Below are 18,729 nucleotides of genomic sequence, written 5' to 3' on the forward strand. Positions count from 1 at the left end.
GACATCCATATTTGTTATGGGCATCTTTTTATCAGCCATTTCGTTGGGGATTTTGCCTGTTGTGGCCTTGTATTTGTATTTGTATCAGAATAAGTCAAACACTTAGTTGAAAGCAGTTTAGATTGTAAAACTACTTCTCATGTTTTGGTATGGACTCAATGAGTTTATCATGGTCAGTGGGTATTTTTTTAAATTATTTTTTCACAGTTGAAAAAGCCGTCGAATGTAAAGAATTTCAGGTTCCGACTCGTCTCTGTCGAACTCAATCCATAAATGCTTGATGGTATTCAAGTTATAGCGTTGACTTCCCTCCCATAAAACTCTCATTTTGTTGCCTTTCAAATAATTTCTAACTTTTAAGCTATATTTACGGTCATTGTCGAGCTGAAATATCGGTAAGAGCGACATGTTGTGTCACGTCGTGAAGGACGACATGTGGTTATGAAATAAATTTTTGTAACGGAACCTGTCACTGTGTTTGTTTTAGAAGGTTAAGAGCACCAACATCGTTAGTAGAGAACCCACTTTCGAGCATCCCCACTTTCGCCTTTGTGATTATCAACAAGTACCTATAATACCCTAATAATTACATTATAACTTGCCAACTGCTTATAAGAACAAATGTAATACCTGATATGTGTATTATGTATCATCTATTTGTAACTTGGGTTCTTTCTCTTATCAATGGAGGAGATTGGCATAATTCCCCCCGAACTTCTGTAATTAAATAATAACGATTTTTTTTCCGCTCGGAAGGCAACCAAACAAGCTCATAATGTTCAGCCAACGTTTTACAAATGATACACTCAAATTCAGTTCGTGTTTCGAATAAAATTCATCAGGTTTTTTGCCTAGTGGATATTTCGGGGATATCTCTTTACTTTCATTTTGATTGGCATATCTATCTTATGTTGTCTTCTATAGTCGCATTAAAAGAAAATTACTTTTTACAGGTTCTCGAGATTATTAATCGTTGTTTTAAAATTATGAACTCTCTTGAAATACAAAAATTGCTTGCTACCTTGGCTCGACTTCACCACTTTCTTCAAGCCTTAATTATGGTTCCCCGAAAAAAATCCACCGAAATTTTTTTTTTTTCGGTGTTTTTATTTTTTAGAGTTTTTTTAAATAAATTTTTTATTTTTATTTTTTAGAGTTTTAATTGTGATCGGCATAATCCTATTATAAATTCATATCAAATAAGAATTAATTACTTACATATTTGATTAAACTATATTTGCCAAAACATTTTCGATCCGTCCAAGAACAAAAATTGCACAATGAAAGCTCACTAACCCCAAACAAACAAATTTCAGCTACAGGTGTCGATAAATGTCTTCCTCTTGCTTTACATATACCAAAGTCAGGGCAGCACATGCAAAGGAGTTGCCGCTACAAACATTATTGCATTTGTCAAAAGACTTTTGAGCGGTAATGTATGCTAAATTTTTTAGCCAACTCCATTCCACGTCAATGTCTAAAATAAATCCAGTATACTCTATACCTCTGTTTCATAATAGAATTATAAATAGATTTTTTTTTAATGTATTGTGAAAGAAACATGTAGAAATGCTGAATAAATTTACTATCTATCAACTCGATTAGTTTTATGGTACTATGATCAATAATCAGAACATTACGTGAAATCACCAATTTATAATGCAGTTCTGCTACATTAATTCCACAGATGTGCGATTTCAGATTTATCTCCCTCGGGTTTCTAAGCTTTCCATCTAGAAATTTGAAAATGATAAAAATGGTCTCCCCCCTCGTGTAAAAAAGGTACATCAATTAATTAGTGGGTACGCTAAAATTGAACTTATTTATGTGACGCACTTGATATGGATGGAACTCGTCAATGCTATTTGTTTTCCATCTGAGGGGGGAGTGCGTGTTCCGTTCTCTCAGTCAGGAATAAATTATGCAGCGCCTCGGTTGGCTCATCTTTGTTAGGTGTGGCGCAGGCCGAATAGCTTCTAGGTTTATTACCCTATTTAACTGGACAGTTATAGCTACTAGCTGATTTAAGGTCACCAATAAATGTTATGGAATGAAAGGGAAACGAAATGTGATTTTTATTTTTGTTTTTCCACTTGAAAGGCTTGTAGCAGCAGTAGGCTTTTACTACAAAATAAGTATACACTTAGTAGAGACGGGAGCAGTAGAGCTGCTATCGCAAATTGGAATGCGATAAATTACTGATTGCATATGCACTGTACATACACCCTATGCTGAAAGTGCCGCGGTAAATAATACCCGAGGTGATTGTCATTTGGGGTATGCGTGGAACGAGAACGTAATTAGCGGTAGGAAATTGTTTTTTTATGCATCCATTTTTTTACATTGATTCCTAATTTCTCTGTTTTAACCTGATTTTAAAATCATTAGAATATAATCGGGATCTAAAAAGATTTTTTTTCTGAAGAGATTAACATATTTAAATGGGAAAATAATTATTCAATGAATGAATGAAAATTAAAAAAAGAACGAAAATAAATTATGATTAGTGTGACCGTATGAGTTGTGTTTTATGGGACTTACCTTTAGTTTTTGCATTTTTTTAAGCCGTTTTCTAACTTTTTAATAATTTTTTTTATACGGTACATGTGCCTGAATTCGTTATATCTTCACTAACTACATATGAATACTTGAATTTTTAAAATAAAATAATCCTAATTCCCTGCAGATCTGCTTCATGGTTTTGCTGTCACAGATTTGAAATTAAATGGAGTTTAGCTCATAATTTCTTGCTGATTGGCCTTTTTTTTTTTTCACGACGGTCAGCATGTTATTTCAGTTTTAGCAGAAATTGGAGATTATTTTCGGTGGTTGATTAAATTTGTTATCTTCACAGAATAATGAATATAAATACTGTAACTTTATAACTATAAACATAAATACCGACCTCTTTTAGTAAAATAATTTTAATTCTAATTCGTTGCAGATTGCGACTATTTTGTTGCGATAGATTTGAATTTGTATGGAATTTAGTTCACATAATTTATCGCTGATTGGAGAATTTTTTTTATGACGGTCAGCATATTTTGAAAGTTTTAGCAGAAATCGGCAATTATTTTGGTGACGTTATTATCTTTTTTACATTAATTCCTAATTTCTCTGTTTTAAGCTGATTTTAAAATCACAATAATCAATCATTATAGAATATAATTGGAATCTAAAAAAAATTTTATTCTGAAGAAATTAACATATTTGAATGGGAAAATAATTATTCGATGAATGAATATTCATCGAATAATTATAATCCCAAACGGATTTCTTTCGAAAAATTTTGCTAACCCTAGTTGATGACTCTCGCTCATTAGAATGAGTACATAACATAAGCATACTTTTTTAATGATGAAACTTGGGCTTTGCTTCTATGAAAGATGGCCAATGGCCACTAAAATAAAGAAAAAATTACTTGGCTAACTGTAGCAAGAGCGTCTGGACAAAAATAGGTGAAAATAAAGTTATAAAACAAAATAATATATTACAACTCGGCATCTTTCGTTAGAGACAAAAATAACTTATCCATTAAGAATATCGAATATAAGAATCATGTTTCACCAATAATCGATGTTTGGCTTTTACATCATAAGAAAAGGGTAGATCTTTTATGGACGTTGGAAAAGATGTATAAGAGTAAAATCGAATGTAATTTTTTCACCTACATTTTTTTCACATTTATTAACTTCGGGGACTAATTTCGGATACTTTTATGTAGCTATAATATACATCAATGTCTCAACACGATAGCTCTCACACTAATGAAAATCGCCGTTGGACAATTTGGTTCGGAGCCAAAAAAAAAAACCAAATAAATCGACTTTTATTCTCCAAGATAACACAATGAAAGAAAAATTGATTCGGAGCCACGAACTAACTTTTTAAGATTTCTTGATGAGAGAAAATATTCAAAATCAATAATTCGGAGCAGAAAAATAACTTGTTTTGCGTGACAAAGTAAGAAAATATGTTAATCAAATTTTTACCAGTTTAACATTTAAAAAACATCTTTTTTATAGGAGGTGTTTCGCTAGCGTGTTTCACATTCATTAAACTCTTGTGCTTTTCATTCTTAGTCTTCGTTTATTACAAATATTGACGTAATATGAACATTTTTGTCAATATATTATTAGTGTATAGTCAACTTACCACATGTGGTTTGAAATGGCAAAAACAATTTTCCCCCTTTTTGTTTTAGGTAAAAACAAATATTTTTGAGATGGGGAAAAAAGTAATAGATTTTGTGTGGCTATTTTTTACTTTCCAATTTCCGCTCAATTTTTTGGAATTTTACGATACCTAAAAGACTGGAAAGTCACTTTGTTGTGCCGAAGCCAAGAGCAGAATGCGTTCTCGCTTCGTTCAATTTCGTATAAAACACGTTCGAATTCTTTCGCCGAGGCTAAACTAAATTTACCGTCAAAATGGATGAAAAATTGCATTCTGGATTCGAGAAAGACTTTTTCACATCTACCGATTCCTTACAGCTTCTTATCACTAAAATATACTGCTTAGAATGAGTTATTTGTTCCCCACTGTCAGCAAAGAAATTGAACTTTTTTTATTTCTTACTCCTTAGATTTTATAGTGAGTTTCACATATTTCATCATCAATAGTGACAATGATGGAGTTGTTTTTATGATGTTGTTTCCGAATACCGCGAGCCCATTGTTTCTCAAGTCATTAGACCACGAGTTCTCTAATACTTTTGAACAATATCTCCAAAAACCTCCTAGAAGCACACGCCTAGGTTGTCAAACATCACCAAAGTAACATAAAATATAGTTCTAGTATATGAAAAATACGTACCCGAAACAATCATGTTTTGTCAAAAGTTTGAAGCATGCAACGGCAGCTCCTTTTGGAGCATATCAGATGTTTATGTAAGCTGATTTTGAATCAGACATGATATATGGCAGATTTTCTAAAAATGGTGTTCTAGAAAGAAAATTGCTGAATGACTACCACTGTAATATGGTTTATGCCGTCAAAAGCAAATGCAAACTTAACTAGTTTATAGAAAGCTGATTTTCATGTTAAAATATAGAAAATACGAAAATACTTTGGAAATTTCTTGTACCTTTGTGTCAAAACTAATGTCCGTAAGTTCGAATCTTAGAGACAAATGCCAAATAAAATAAAATTTCAAAATAAAATAAAAAAATACTGATAGTCTTCAAAAACTGTATTTCTAATAATTTTCCTATGTTGACGATAGCTATCGATAATTCACAGAAAAAATGTAACTCGTTTTTAACATAAATTAAGTCATTTGTCTTACAAACATGTTAAATATTTTTTGTGAATTAAAACCAGAGAAAGTTTCTATTTTTTGGATAAAGGTATCGATAAGTCAAATAGTTAATAAATTGATGGACAAAAATGTAGGAATAGTCGTAAAAATTGAGTATATCTCGTGTATTTATTATATAAAAATGAAAATTTTATAAGAACGTTAAGATTTTACATGCGCTATATCTTCATATTCAAGCCACAGATTTTTAGCAACAAACATTTTCTAAAAGTACTTTGTTGGTGGACAATACAATCGAACTTCATTTCCATGAACTCGCTTAATACGTATTATTTATTTTTAACGTTTTTCGTTATTTTCCAACAGTTCTAACAAAACACATTCGTGCAAAAGAGCGTTCTGCAGAGCAACATTGTGCTTATGTTTATTTCCATGCTTTTTTTTTATAATTTGCTCGTCAGTTTCAATCTGTTTTCATCAATTTGGAAAAATGTTCTGTTCCATTGACGTTCGTGAGAGCGTCGCTGTGACATTGCTTTTCATTTGGTTTTTGTTGTTGAAAAGGCTATTTTAAAATGGTTGTAAAAAATATAGAATTTAATTAACTTTAAAAGTATTCACATTTCAGATTATCAAACGTGACTTAGATAAACAAAAAAATTAGAATTCTAGGAAGAATGCTTTGAATTTTGGATGAATTTGGAAAGATGTTTTATTTCATGAGATCTTGGGAAAACAATATTGTCGTGGCGAGCATAAAAAAACATGCGCTAGGTTTATTCTTTTCTTTTTTTAACTCGAACCAGAGCTAGTTTTTGCTGCGGCCGGATGGAGTCGAATCGATCACTCTTCGCAATCTGGCCCGCCCAGCGATATTACGTGACACGGGACATAGTTTGCACATGACATCTAAAGAATACTCAAATGAACGACAAAGAGTTCGCCGTTGGAAAAAATATATTCAGTGCTAAGCCAAAGTACTAAGTCTGACTTTGCCACTTCGGTAATCGGTCAAGTCATTTTGGCTAATACGAGAATTTAAGACTCGTGTTTTGATCATCAAGTATGCACAATGTGGCTGACAGCCAGATTTTGAATTGTGCAAGAGAAATTCTCCAAAGACTAGAATTTATACAGCGCTGGATCACGCAGCTATGGGAGTTAATCGTGACTGTTCAAACCAACAATATTACTTATTTCGCTTCAGTAACAGTAGAAAAAAAATCACTTCAAAATAAAGAGAAAATTTAATTAATGTTCAAAAAGATTTATTGAAGTTTCGAATTCGTACGAAAAATAAATAAAAATGAATAGGAAAAGCAAATCTAAATTTAAAATAACATGATTAAAAAATTCTCGTAGTTGCAATTAAAAATTACTTCAAACTTCAACAAGTTATCTTGAATGGATGAAAGTTTTTTAGTTTTACCTATTTCCGCCGTCTGAACTGTTCTGACACTGAGTCACATCGACTTGTTTGCGGTTGCATTGATTTTTTGAACACTTGGTAGTACAGGGATACTTTGAAAATCCTTAGCCTCCACAGTTAGATATTGACTGGATGATATTACTCTTAACAATAATTCATTACCCGGAATCGATTGGGAAAAGACTATTTTTTCTTCAAAGGAAGGTAAACTCATTTCTTGCATACAACTGCTTTAACCCTTTCACCACTGACGGTACTTTAAAGTACACTACTGCGGTTAGTAAGTAGTTACTAATACGGTAAGTAACTACTTTACGGTTACCAGATGACAGCAGAAGTGTGGGACAACTAGTTTTTTAAATATATGCTAATTGATAAAATTCTGTTACATTTTTCGCCTCTGTAAAAGTTTTTACTACATTGCACTTTTGTGTAATGCACTGAAACACTCCTTTTACAAAATGTTTCCTAACAAATGTATAAAACAAATTATGGTTTTCTTTGTCGTAAAATACATGAATATTTATTATTATGTATTATTCAACATAAATATGTGAATTGCTATTTTTTATTTTTATTGTAAGCGTATAGTTCTGACGAAACTTTCAAGTACCGGGTATTCGTTGTGTTCTAAGTAATTTTTTGAAAAAAAATTATTTTTGTTTTTGATCTTTAATTAGAATTAAAATGCCCTATCAAAAAATTCACATGATAATTATTTCAATTTCTCATAATGTGGTAGCGAAAGGGTTAAAACTTTGAGCTCCATCTGAGGCCTGCCTATACAGGTTATTTTCCGGAGCCAAAATCACTGTTCGTGGATCAGTGCGTCGTCCTCAGTTGAACGTAAACATTGTCTTGGACTATTGCTGGTGCAAACTTTTTCTCAGAATTCCTCCGCATTTTCTTGGCTGGTTTATTAAGGAAACCGTGTAATAAAAATCTCTTTCTTGATGCACCTTTTTTCTTTCTGCAAAAAATACAAGTTAGTTTGCTGCCATATCCTTCATTTTTTACTGTTAATACTTCACAAATGGTACGACCTGCTTGTTTGCGCAACACACAGGTATGAACATTTGAAGCTTCTTGTTCACAAACGATACAGAACGTTACATCAATCCCTGTTTAGAGATTTCCGTTGCTCTTACTAAGATAATTCTTTTCATCATCAAAGTTCTTCCCAACAGAAACACTCTTACTCTGCTTCATCCGCCCTGCTGTCAGAAGATATAGAACGCAATGCAATTTCCATTTAATTTTCAACTTTTTCTAGGTCTTCCTCTGATGTCAGCTGTTTCACGATTTCTGCAGGATATTGAGAAGCGCTAAGACCCAATTTAGTTTTGCGCCCGAACATAGCTTCGTAAGGTGACTTTTGAATACCCTGATGAAAGGAACGATTTTTCATGAACTGAATGAATATTAGTATTAACACCCAGAGGCTCGCGTTATTGATCTTCATCAAAGTAATCGACAAATTCTGTGCATCTTTGTTTTCTTGTTCAACTACTCCATGGCTGTGACTATGGCGTACCTTGCCATGCACAATTTTTAACTCTGGCCACATTTCTTCAAGTGCACTGACTAGGTTGTGGGTGAATTTTCTGCCATTGTCCGACTGTAGAATGTTCGGGTCACCTATTATGGTGAAAATATCTAGGAATATATCTGCCACTTCTTCTGCTCTTTTACTTTTTAGTGGACATAAGAAAGCAAATTTCGTTAGATGGGCTTGATAATTCAGTATATACCTGTACTCCATCTGCATTACTCTGCACGTCAATTACGTCCACCTGACATCTTGAATTAAGATGTCATTCCTTATAATAATTCCTTACAATAATTCCTCTTTAATTATCATAGGTTTGGAGACTCAACATTTTGACGGCATAGTTTTTACTTTTACATTGCTTACATGTAAGTTAATGTAGATCATTATAGTTTTTTGTGATATTTTTGTACTTCTTACTCAATTCCTTTCCCATTCTCGTGCTCCGACCAAGACCTATGCTGAGATAAGTACCGTGTAGTGCATCGAAAATTTCATCCATACATCGTTGTTACCTTTAACCAGAGAGATAAGCTTTTCATGACCACTTGCTGATATAATATTAAATCTCTCAAGCCATCGGTAATCAACCTACCGAGCCTGGGGCGACCACCGGTAGATGGTGTCTTCTTTTCCCACCCAACTTCACTGGTTGGAAATTACCGTATGGCGATGTATGACCGGAGTTGGTGTGCGGTAAAGTAGTCTAATTTTTTTCACTTAAACTGGGAGTTGAATTTATTTGTCGTGCAACCTAAGCTTGGGACTGTCCTTCTCTAATCTATAAACGATTCTTCCTCGCATTCCGTCATTTAAACGTTGCCGGTTACCCGTTCTACCATACTGATTATGAAATAGGACAAATTTTACAGCACATGTTATGATTATCGCGGATGTGTACGAACAAAGTAACAGTGGAACAACAAACCACCGAACTTTTTGCCTACAACTTTTTTGCTACAGAACCTACATGTGCGGTTACGGTCACGTTACTCGAAAACAAAGCACATGCATTATAATTTCACTACATATTTTTTAAGAAATTCAAAAATATATCATAATTCCCCTAATTTTGAACACCGGCGTGCAATTGGTAATTTACTATACAGGGTGTCCTGTAAGTGCTAATGCGGCCTTTATCCGATCAACCGTTCGTCGTAGAGGTATAGTTTCAATTTAAAAAAATGCTCAAAAGGCGTTCAAAAATTATCTTGTACCAGTTTGAGAGTGAAATACAGCGTGTAACAAAATTAAAAAAAAAATCTAAATTTTTATACGGTTCCCACCGTCCTCTAACTTCCAATGAGAAAGTTGTTTCCTTGTCTCTCCTGAGGCAAACAAAAAAAAAAGTCAAGTTTCTAAGCGCAATATTCGCCTAGATATTCGAATTCAAGAAACGGAGAAAAGTTGGGAAAGGACAGCATAAATGAGGGAGAGGAGCGTTCTCCGTTAATTTTTAGTTGTTCTTTCATAACTTTTCCCGATTTTTGAATTCAAATATCTTAGCGAATATTGCACTTGGAAACATGGAATTTTTCAGTTGACCTCGGGAGAGAATGGGAAAAACTTTCCAATTGGAAGTTAGAGTACAAGAGGACCGTATGAAAATTTAGATTTTTTATTTTGTGACGCACGCACTGTATTTTCACTTTCGAAACTGGTACAAGGTAATTTTTGAACGCCTTTTGAGCATTTTTTAAATTGGAATCGTACCTCTACGATGGACGGTTGATGAGATAAAGGCCCTGATAGCACTTACAGGACACCCTGTATACAAAAGAAAATGAATGCAACAATATGTCGAGTAAATAGTCATGCAAAGTAGTGATATGTACAATAACGAAAAATTGACGTTGATATCAATATATAGCTCTTTTAGATGCTACAAAATCACACAAACGACGAATAAATTCTAAAATAACATTTAACTTATAATATTTTCCATATAGCTTATTAAAACTTTAGCTTAGAAGAAAAATATTGAATGTCAATTAATTATTGACGTATAACTGCAAGTGACTGACAAAAAAAAGACTCCTAAAATTTATTGCAAATTAGCTGTTACAGAGAACACAGAATTTTCTGAATCTATTTATTCTAAATAGATAATAGAATTAATTCACTTTCGTAGTGGTAAAAACGTTATCGATTCCTGTAATTTCTTGATAAATCTCTCTTGGATATTTCATGATTTGATTTTTTTCATGATATTTCATGATTTTTTCATGATATTTCATGATTTTTTTCATGATATTTCATGATTTTTTCATGATATTTCATGATTTTTTTCATGATATTTCATGATTTTTTTCATGACATTTCATAACCATTGAACGTCGACCTCTTTTTCGAATTTATCTACTAAAGTCTGAAGTAGTCGGAAATTCTCTTATAGGTATTTATAACTCTGGCCAAATTACTTGGTCAATGTGGAATTGGCCAGACTTCGGACTTAAGCCTAATACATATAAAAGCCTATAGAGCCGTGAGCGATCGTTAAACAGCATCACGAACCAGTTGCTCCCGTAACAAAATATCAACATTGTTTTGTAGCGGTTCCGATATCGAATAACACGGACACGCGAAAAAAAGGAAAAAGTTATGGCATGAAATAAAACCGAGTATGAAAATACATGTTTTCCTTTTAAATGCAAGTACAGTATAATAGGAAAACCTCTTTCAGAGATATCTTCACGTGTTCAACCATCTATTACCTGTCTTGTTGATTATTGGAAATGCTTTATAAATATTTATAAATATGTAACACACGCTAATCTGCACTGAATAATGAAAAACTGAATTCTTATATTCTTATTATGAAATAAAATTTGAATTACTTCAGCCCGTTATACATGGGACAAACACGGCTTTTAATGAAATGTTTTTGATTCTCGAAACACCGCTTCAGATTAAAGATCGAATGTCATTTTTTTTAGAAATAGACGGCTTTTTCTCAGCCCTGTATATCAAGGAAACAGATATTTTCTATATTTTATGCCGAGGTGAACTCGCTCGGCATAAAATCCTGAAAATATCTGTTTCCTTGTCATTTTTGTATTAATTAATAGTATTTTCTGCTATAAATGCCGAAAGACCACTAGTGAAAACTACGTTAAATTCTATTGGGGATTGATGTTGTTCGTTATTGTTTAAAATGTTAATCAGTGGTCTGTCCATTCAAAATTTGGGTCCAAAAAAATGGACCTTCACAAAATAAAAATTGATGAAATATAAAATTGGCATTTCATTTCTTTTATGATAGATTAACTATATTATTTCGCTTCCCACAAAATTACTTATTTTCACAAAATTAATTGCCATTTTCACAAAAACAGGACCCTACAAAAAGTCTGGACGGATCCGTTGTCAATTATTCTATATTAAAAGAGAAAAATTTGAAAAGGGTGAAAAATTTCATTTCATTGTTTGCCCGTGATGTTTCCGAATCGCTTTGGAGACCCGGCTCTCAAAGATAATAATCGTTTTCCAGTTCAACTATTGCAACAGTATTATTTGTGTATATAAAAGTTCATCATACAGTAATAATGTGGCATTACAATCACATAACGACATGACTTAAAAATTATCTAAATGAAATGAAAATTATCTTCAGCGTTCTATTCAATGTAACACGCGCATTCATTAACTGTATTCAACTATTTACCAAAGGCAAATACTGCAAGTATATTATTGCTATTAAATTTTTAAACTATGTTTCTAAAATTTATATAAAGAATGAGAAAAACATTGTCCTATAACGCAAACTGTCCAATAATTATAGAAAATCGACGTTCCATTAACTTTTATAATCAATTAATATTTTCAAAATTAATTAACTTTTATATTCGGAAACTTTTATAATGAATTGATCTTTCAAAATTAATTAACTTTTATATTCGGTAACTTTTATAATCAATTAATCTTTCAAAATTAATTAACTTTTATATTCGGAAATTATAGTTAACTTTTTTTTCATTTTATTAACTATACAACCCCTTGCAACATAAATGACGTATCTGAGGTTTACACGTTATTTGGACACTTTTTATAATTGGAAGTATACCTCTAAGATCACAACGGCTCGCCAGTAAAAGGCGACAATGGAAGTTATGAAATCACCCTGTATGCTATAAATATTTGTTATATTTTCCGAAAAATAATTAACTTTTTATTCATCAACGTTATAAAAAATGACACATACCTTTGTACAGCACTTGATCTTGACTTTCAGAGTTGCTGTTTCTCATGATATCTAAAATCTGCTGCTCTAATGGAATTCTTAATGTATCGAGAGGATTCGAATTAACATTTCCGGATAATTGTTGATCCTAATAAAAAATAAACAAAAAAAAAACGAGATTAAAAACTGCAAAAAGACACTATAACTTTTGTTTTTTATTTGTTCATAAAACAAATTATAATAGTTAAAACAGGGTGAAAAAATAAATTTTGAATTTTTCAAACAGGATGAAATTGAGTATTAGTGTAAAATGATATTCGAGTCTATGATATTCACAGACATTTCAAGTTCAAAATTTATTTAAAAAAAGGGTATTTACAAGATTACGTTAATTGCCATTAATCCATTAAAACAGCGATTCTCAACCTTTTTTGTCTCGCAGAGTCCTTTCTGGTATATAATTTCTATGGCGAAGCCCCGCAGGCCCATTTTTTATGTATTTCCTCAAAGTTACTGATTTATTATTATTACTTAAAAATATTTCAAAGTATTTTTTTCAAATTTACCGTTTTTTTTTTATTTTGTTCGAACGGCCGCGGAGCCCCTAGGGAATGCACACGGGGCTCCAAGGGCTCAGCGGAGCACCGGTTGAGAGCCACTGCATTAAAATTTATAAATCTAATAATATTCAGTATATTGCTGCTTGGCTTAAGTTATGAAAGACACTATGTACAAGACAAAAATCTCTCAATACGCGAATATTCTTTATTCTTATTAGAAGATCATACTCCCTGTAATTTAAGTTTTTCTTCATTTGTTTACTGTTTTGTTTTACACACACATCTATCGTTCAGATTTCCTTTCAAATGGAATTGTAAATGCATATGAGGTACAGCAAAAAAATATAAAATAGAAAGATTGATGATAAATGACATGTTTGAAAAAAAAGTAAAATACTTTTCCACGGCGATTCCCATCTGGAATGGAGCGTGAAATTTTTGAATTCGAACCCTACTCATTTGAAGAACTAGCAAATTTTTGGGTGGCCTCACTAGAGATTTTACCGGTGGTATATGATTTTGTTGGTATTAAAGGGAAAAATAATTGCAGATCGAATATAGTTCGTCACCCATTTAGTTTTTTTTTACAGTACTGTGTAAACAAAAACAAATCGGAATAATGTGGTAAAATGATCAGTTTACCTGGAATGGAAATATCGTGTTTGCGTCTCGGTTTTCATCTAATGTTGACATATCAAAAGCAGGATTACCACTGAACGCATGAGGGAACTGTTTACCTAATGGTAGTGATGTACTTCTTCGGAATTTGGACGGTGAAATAACCATTGAATGTTGACCAATATTAGGTGGGGGTTTCTTTTGAGTACATATGGGATTCATGTTTGACACAGAGCGTTTCTGATTAGCAATGTTTACGGCATTCCAAGGTAGAAGTCCGTTTGGAGTTTGAGGGGCAGACCACGAAGTGCTCTGGGGGTTGTTCCAATTCGAGAATGTCTTGAGAATGTTCGATTGTTGTTGCTGATGCCGAGCTTGATTGAAATTGTGTGCACCGGTGATAGCCCTCCTTTGTGGTGGCAGAGATTGCGGAATGTTGATTTGTTGCCCTAAATTCGCATTGAACGAATGATTCACAGAAGTCGTATTTGGAAAATTCTGAAAAGAAAGAGTACTTTTTAGTTGTTGAACTCCCGGATTGAAAGAGTCTTCTCCGGTTACTCCAGACCAGAAGCTTGGTGCGGAGGTGGTTATAGATGCGTTGGTGATCGAAGCATCTGAGAACTCGAGATGAAGACCGGAAGTTGGAGGTCCACTCGCAGCTGTTTCGTTCAGCTGTTTGTCCAACTGGTTGTTAATCACGATCTCCGGCTCATCCTGCTGTTGTTGTTGTTGTTGCTGCTGCTGCTTGTTATTCGGAAATTCTTCCGGGTTACTTTCTCCGTTGCTGACCGTTTCACCATTCGTTGCTGTTTGTTGTTGTTCTAGTTGTTTACCGGGAGCAGCTGAGTTGGATTTTTCGAGCAGCAGATCATCCTGCATGTTATGGCTAACAACGGTTTCGTTTCCGAAGAACTGCTTACTCGTCGGGCTTTGCTTATACTCGATCGTCGGTGCCAGCGCTGTGACGTTGGAACTTATGCTGAAGCTATAATCCCCCATCAGATAGTTTGTACTCATTTAACAGTGAAAGTATTTTCGATTTCGGAGGGAACAAATTAGGAAGCGACTCAGCGAATCGCCAGAGCTCTTACGCACTGCAGCAGTGCCAGGCAAGCTGCTGTCCAGGGTCTCTTCCGGCATCCCACGCGCCTTGCGCGACATCTAGTAGAGCGGGAATCGACCAGTAGCAGCGGCTGTCATCGATTGATTATGTGTATGTATGTACTCCAACACTCGTGCAGCACCAGAATCACCAGGAAAATGTACAGGCTGGCTTTGCTTCTCTCCTTTACGAAAGGGGGTCAAGGCTAAATTTGACAAAATTTTGTACACTTCTAAAACTGGCTGGTTTCCATTTTTACACTACACGAATAGAACTTAGCAGACTGAAGCGATTCAATAATACGAATGCGGTGAAACAGTCGGCTTGAAGGGACGCCATCAAAACAAATCCAAGAGAGGAGAAGGAGAAGGAGAGAATGTAATCCTGGGAGAGAGGATCGGAAACCGGAACTAATGCGCTTTGAAAGCCCCCAAAATGCTTGGATCGGGGGATTTAATTCCCTCAGGTGCTGAAACGGGCGTTTGGCACTAATTAAAAATTTCGGGATGTTCATCGATTATTACCGGAGGCCATCCTGATTGATCGCTTAGAACAACACATTCTGAAGCCCCACTACTTCCATTTAATTTTCACCATTTTTTTTTTCGTTATTTCGAGACAAATGTCTCCACAAAAGAAAGATAGCTCTAATTTTGTTCAATAATGTTTTTTAACAATTGATATTCATTTTACATGTTAATGTAAACCATCTAGCTATACAAGGTGATTACATAATTTATTTTAAATAAATCATTCATTCATTAAAAAATTAATTTTAATAATTTTCATATACAGGGTGATTACTTAATTTCCCTTGCCGCGTTTTACTGGTTAATCCTAGAGGCATACTTTCAATTAGAAAAAAACATCCAAATAACGTGCAAAACTCAGATATACGTCATTCATGTTCCAAAGAGTTGTATAGTTATTAAAATATATAAAAATTAATTTTCTATATGAACACCCTGTCCTCAAAAAACCCAATTAAAAAGTTGTTGCCCTTTTTCTCCTGAGGTCAACAAAAAGGTGCCACGTTTGTAAGTTATTCGCTGAGATATTTGAATCCAAAAATCTGAGAAAAGATAGATAAGAACAGCGTAAACTAACTGAGAACGCTTCTTTCTTTCGTTTAATGCAATTCTTTCCAATTTTTCTCAGATTTTGAATTCAAATATCTCAGCGAGTATTGCATTTAGAAACGTTAAACTTTTTTGTTGGCCTCGGGAATGACAGGGCAACAACTTTTTAATTGGGTTTTTGAAGACAGGGTGTCAGAATAAAAAGTTATTTTTTATATTTTAATTACTATACAACCCCCTTGCAACATGAACGTCGTATCCGAGTTCTACATGTTATTTGGATACTTTATCTAATCGGAAGTATGCCTCTAGGATCAACGGTTCGCCAGTAAAATGCAGCAAGGGAGAATTATGCAGCCACCTTGTGTGTATTCGTGATATTATAGATTTAAATACATTTTTAACTTGGTTCATGCGTAGCATTTTTTTATAATATTCAACTATATATGTAGAAACGTTCTCTCCATTTGTTAATACAAGATTCCTCGAAAAAGTGGTTATATTTTTGGAGATGATGATTACAAGGAAGAAAACTCAACTCTGCCTCCACGGGGACTCGAACTCCGGTCTCTCGTCCGCCGGAAGATTGCTCCTTGTAATCATCTTCTCCAAAAATATAACTACTCTTTCGAAGAATCTTGTATTCAACTATATATTTAAAAAAAAAATTATTCATAATTAATGCTTATAACTGTGTTCTGGTGTTCCGTGTGCCTACACATCATTACATTTAAGTGAGTGAAAAAAATTATTAGTTAGGGATAAGTTTACTCCCAAAATTTCAATCATTTTCATCGATCACATGGAAAGAGTAATATCTATTGAATAAAGTTGGCACGCATTGAGAAATTTCTGATAGTTCAATTGTGTTAGGTCGGGATTGCACTATAAAGATATTGCACACACCTTGTTAAAAGTTTGATAAAATATCTTTCACAAAACTAAAAAAAACAACCAATAAGCCTACTGGTTGCATTCGCTCGAATGTAACCAATAGACTTGTGTGGTTTTTTCCAAGTTTCGTAAAAGAGCTTTTATCAAACTTTTATAGTGTAATCCTGGCCTTAGGTAAGGACGACTACTACTACTACTATACCACACATGTACCTCGGCCATATTCCTCTGCGGAACTTCTAACGAATTGGTACATGTTGGAATGTGCGTGTTGCGAAACTAACGTTATGTTTAGCCTGCCATTATGTATAGTGGTGCTATATATTTTTCACTCATAGTTCGAAAAATAGATGGCAGCACTATAACAAGCATTACACATAAACAAACATAACATTAGGTTCGCAACACGTACACGAACATTCCAACATGTACCAATTAGGTAAGGACTACTACTACATGCACCTCGGCCATATTCCTCTGCGGAACTTCTAACGAATTGGTACATGTTGGAATGTGTGTGTACGTATACTGAACCTTCCGTGAAGTTTGTGTCTGTATGATGCTTGTTACGTGTAGTGCTGCCATCTGCAATTAATTGTTTTAAACTATGAGTTTTTTCTCAACTCATAGTGAGTGAAGTGTAATGAATGAATAATTATAACGTTGTGTACACCTGTTGCTCTCTGCGGTGAGACTTTTTAACGTGGAGATCGGCTCGCATTCGCACCTCGAAGTTGGGAACCACAATTAGGTAAGGACTAGAAAACAGCTTAAGGCCGTTGTTACACTATAAAAAATTAACAGATATTTTACCAAATTTGAAAAAAACAACCAATAAGCGGCATTGCATTTACTCGAATGTAACCAATAAGCGCATAAAGTTTAATAAAAGAACTTTTCTAAAACTTTTACAGTGTAATCCTGGCCTAAGAATTGGATTTTTATCAAGGTCGTAGAGGTTGTGCCCCCCTGAGTAGTCTAAAATGTCGTTTGGTTATGAAAGTTAACGCGTCAAGCAAACCAACGTGTAACAACTTCATGTATCAAAAAGTGAAGAATATTTTCAGCAATGAATGTGAAAAATATTTTAACATATTTAAAAAAAAATCATTTTCAAATCCCTTCGACTTAAAGCACTTTCTGTGACTGTCACACGAGTTGCGGCGATTCAGGGAGGTGAACAAGCCACCGTCTTAGGCTTTACACTTTATGAAGGCTTAGTAAGTGTAATAAATGAAAATATTTTTTAATTTTTGTTTGCTTTTCCAATTTTAAGGAACACGGCTCTTTGTAAATGTCATGGTTCGTGTCAAAAATCACCGCAAGGGAGCAGTTACAGGTAAAAAGTCAAACAAGTGAGAAAAACGAACAAAATTAGTTTTCACCAATCTTCAGTTTAGAGGCCTCAATGAAAAAAAAAGTTACCCGTGATTTTACAAATTCTAGACCATCTCGTTCTCACAAGGATGAGATGTTGCTGAATGTTGCTCTAGTCTGGGACAATATTCTTATCATTTTATTTTTTACCCACTATAAATTTACTATAGAGGGAACCGTGAAAAATCTGGTCTATGGCTCACCGAAGATTACAGTCTAGAGATCCTGCTATAGACTGTGATATCGCAACTGCGTCGTGTACAATGGTCATCTTGCATTGAAGGGTCCGTAAGATCGGGACTTGCAATTTAGAAGTGATTTGTAGGCTGGACGGACAGTCATGTCTCAGCTGATGAATTTTTATCTTGAAAGACTGTTACCGAACTAAAGCGACTTCAAAAGAGAGTAGACTCGTCATCCCTCTTTGAGGAAAAAACAGGTTTGCCACTTCAAGTGATGTTTCGTAAATCGTTGAAAAAAAAAAGGATAGAGAACAGCGATTGGTCGTAGCGACGATACTGGTGTTACAATTTCGCTCAAAGATGGCAGATTAGTCATCCTAGGGATCCTTGAAACCCCATGCTGACAGAAGTCTAGAAAGGAGATCGGAGTCATCATTCCCCAATCTTTGAACAAAAGACTAGTTTTACCAAGTGACGTCTAATTGTTAAAAAAAAA

The 18,729-nt window shown here is 34.0% G+C and overlaps 1 protein-coding gene across 2 annotated transcripts in view; it reads right to left on the minus strand.

The window, feature by feature from the left end:
* Positions 1 to 14,682, minus strand: part of LOC149085069 (cytoplasmic polyadenylation element-binding protein 2-like) — a 64,053-nt gene extending 49,371 nt beyond the window's left edge. For both annotated transcript variants that reach the window (XM_089232852.1, XM_089232851.1), the window contains exons 1-2: positions 13,621 to 14,682; positions 12,440 to 12,566 (exon numbers count right to left, since the gene is read on the minus strand). In XM_089232852.1, the coding sequence (XP_089088978.1) occupies positions 12,440 to 12,566; positions 13,621 to 14,616 (1,123 nt within the window). In that variant the 5' untranslated portion in view covers positions 14,617 to 14,682. The remainder of the gene's footprint in view (positions 1 to 12,439; positions 12,567 to 13,620) is intronic.
* Between the last annotated feature and the right edge of the window lie 4,047 nt (positions 14,683 to 18,729).

Source organism: Pholcus phalangioides, unplaced genomic scaffold, assembly GCF_987345545.1.
Source record: "Pholcus phalangioides strain wild (caught in Gottingen) unplaced genomic scaffold, Ppha-v1.0 ptg000007l_1, whole genome shotgun sequence".
Lineage (NCBI taxonomy): Eukaryota > Metazoa > Arthropoda > Arachnida > Araneae > Pholcidae > Pholcus > Pholcus phalangioides.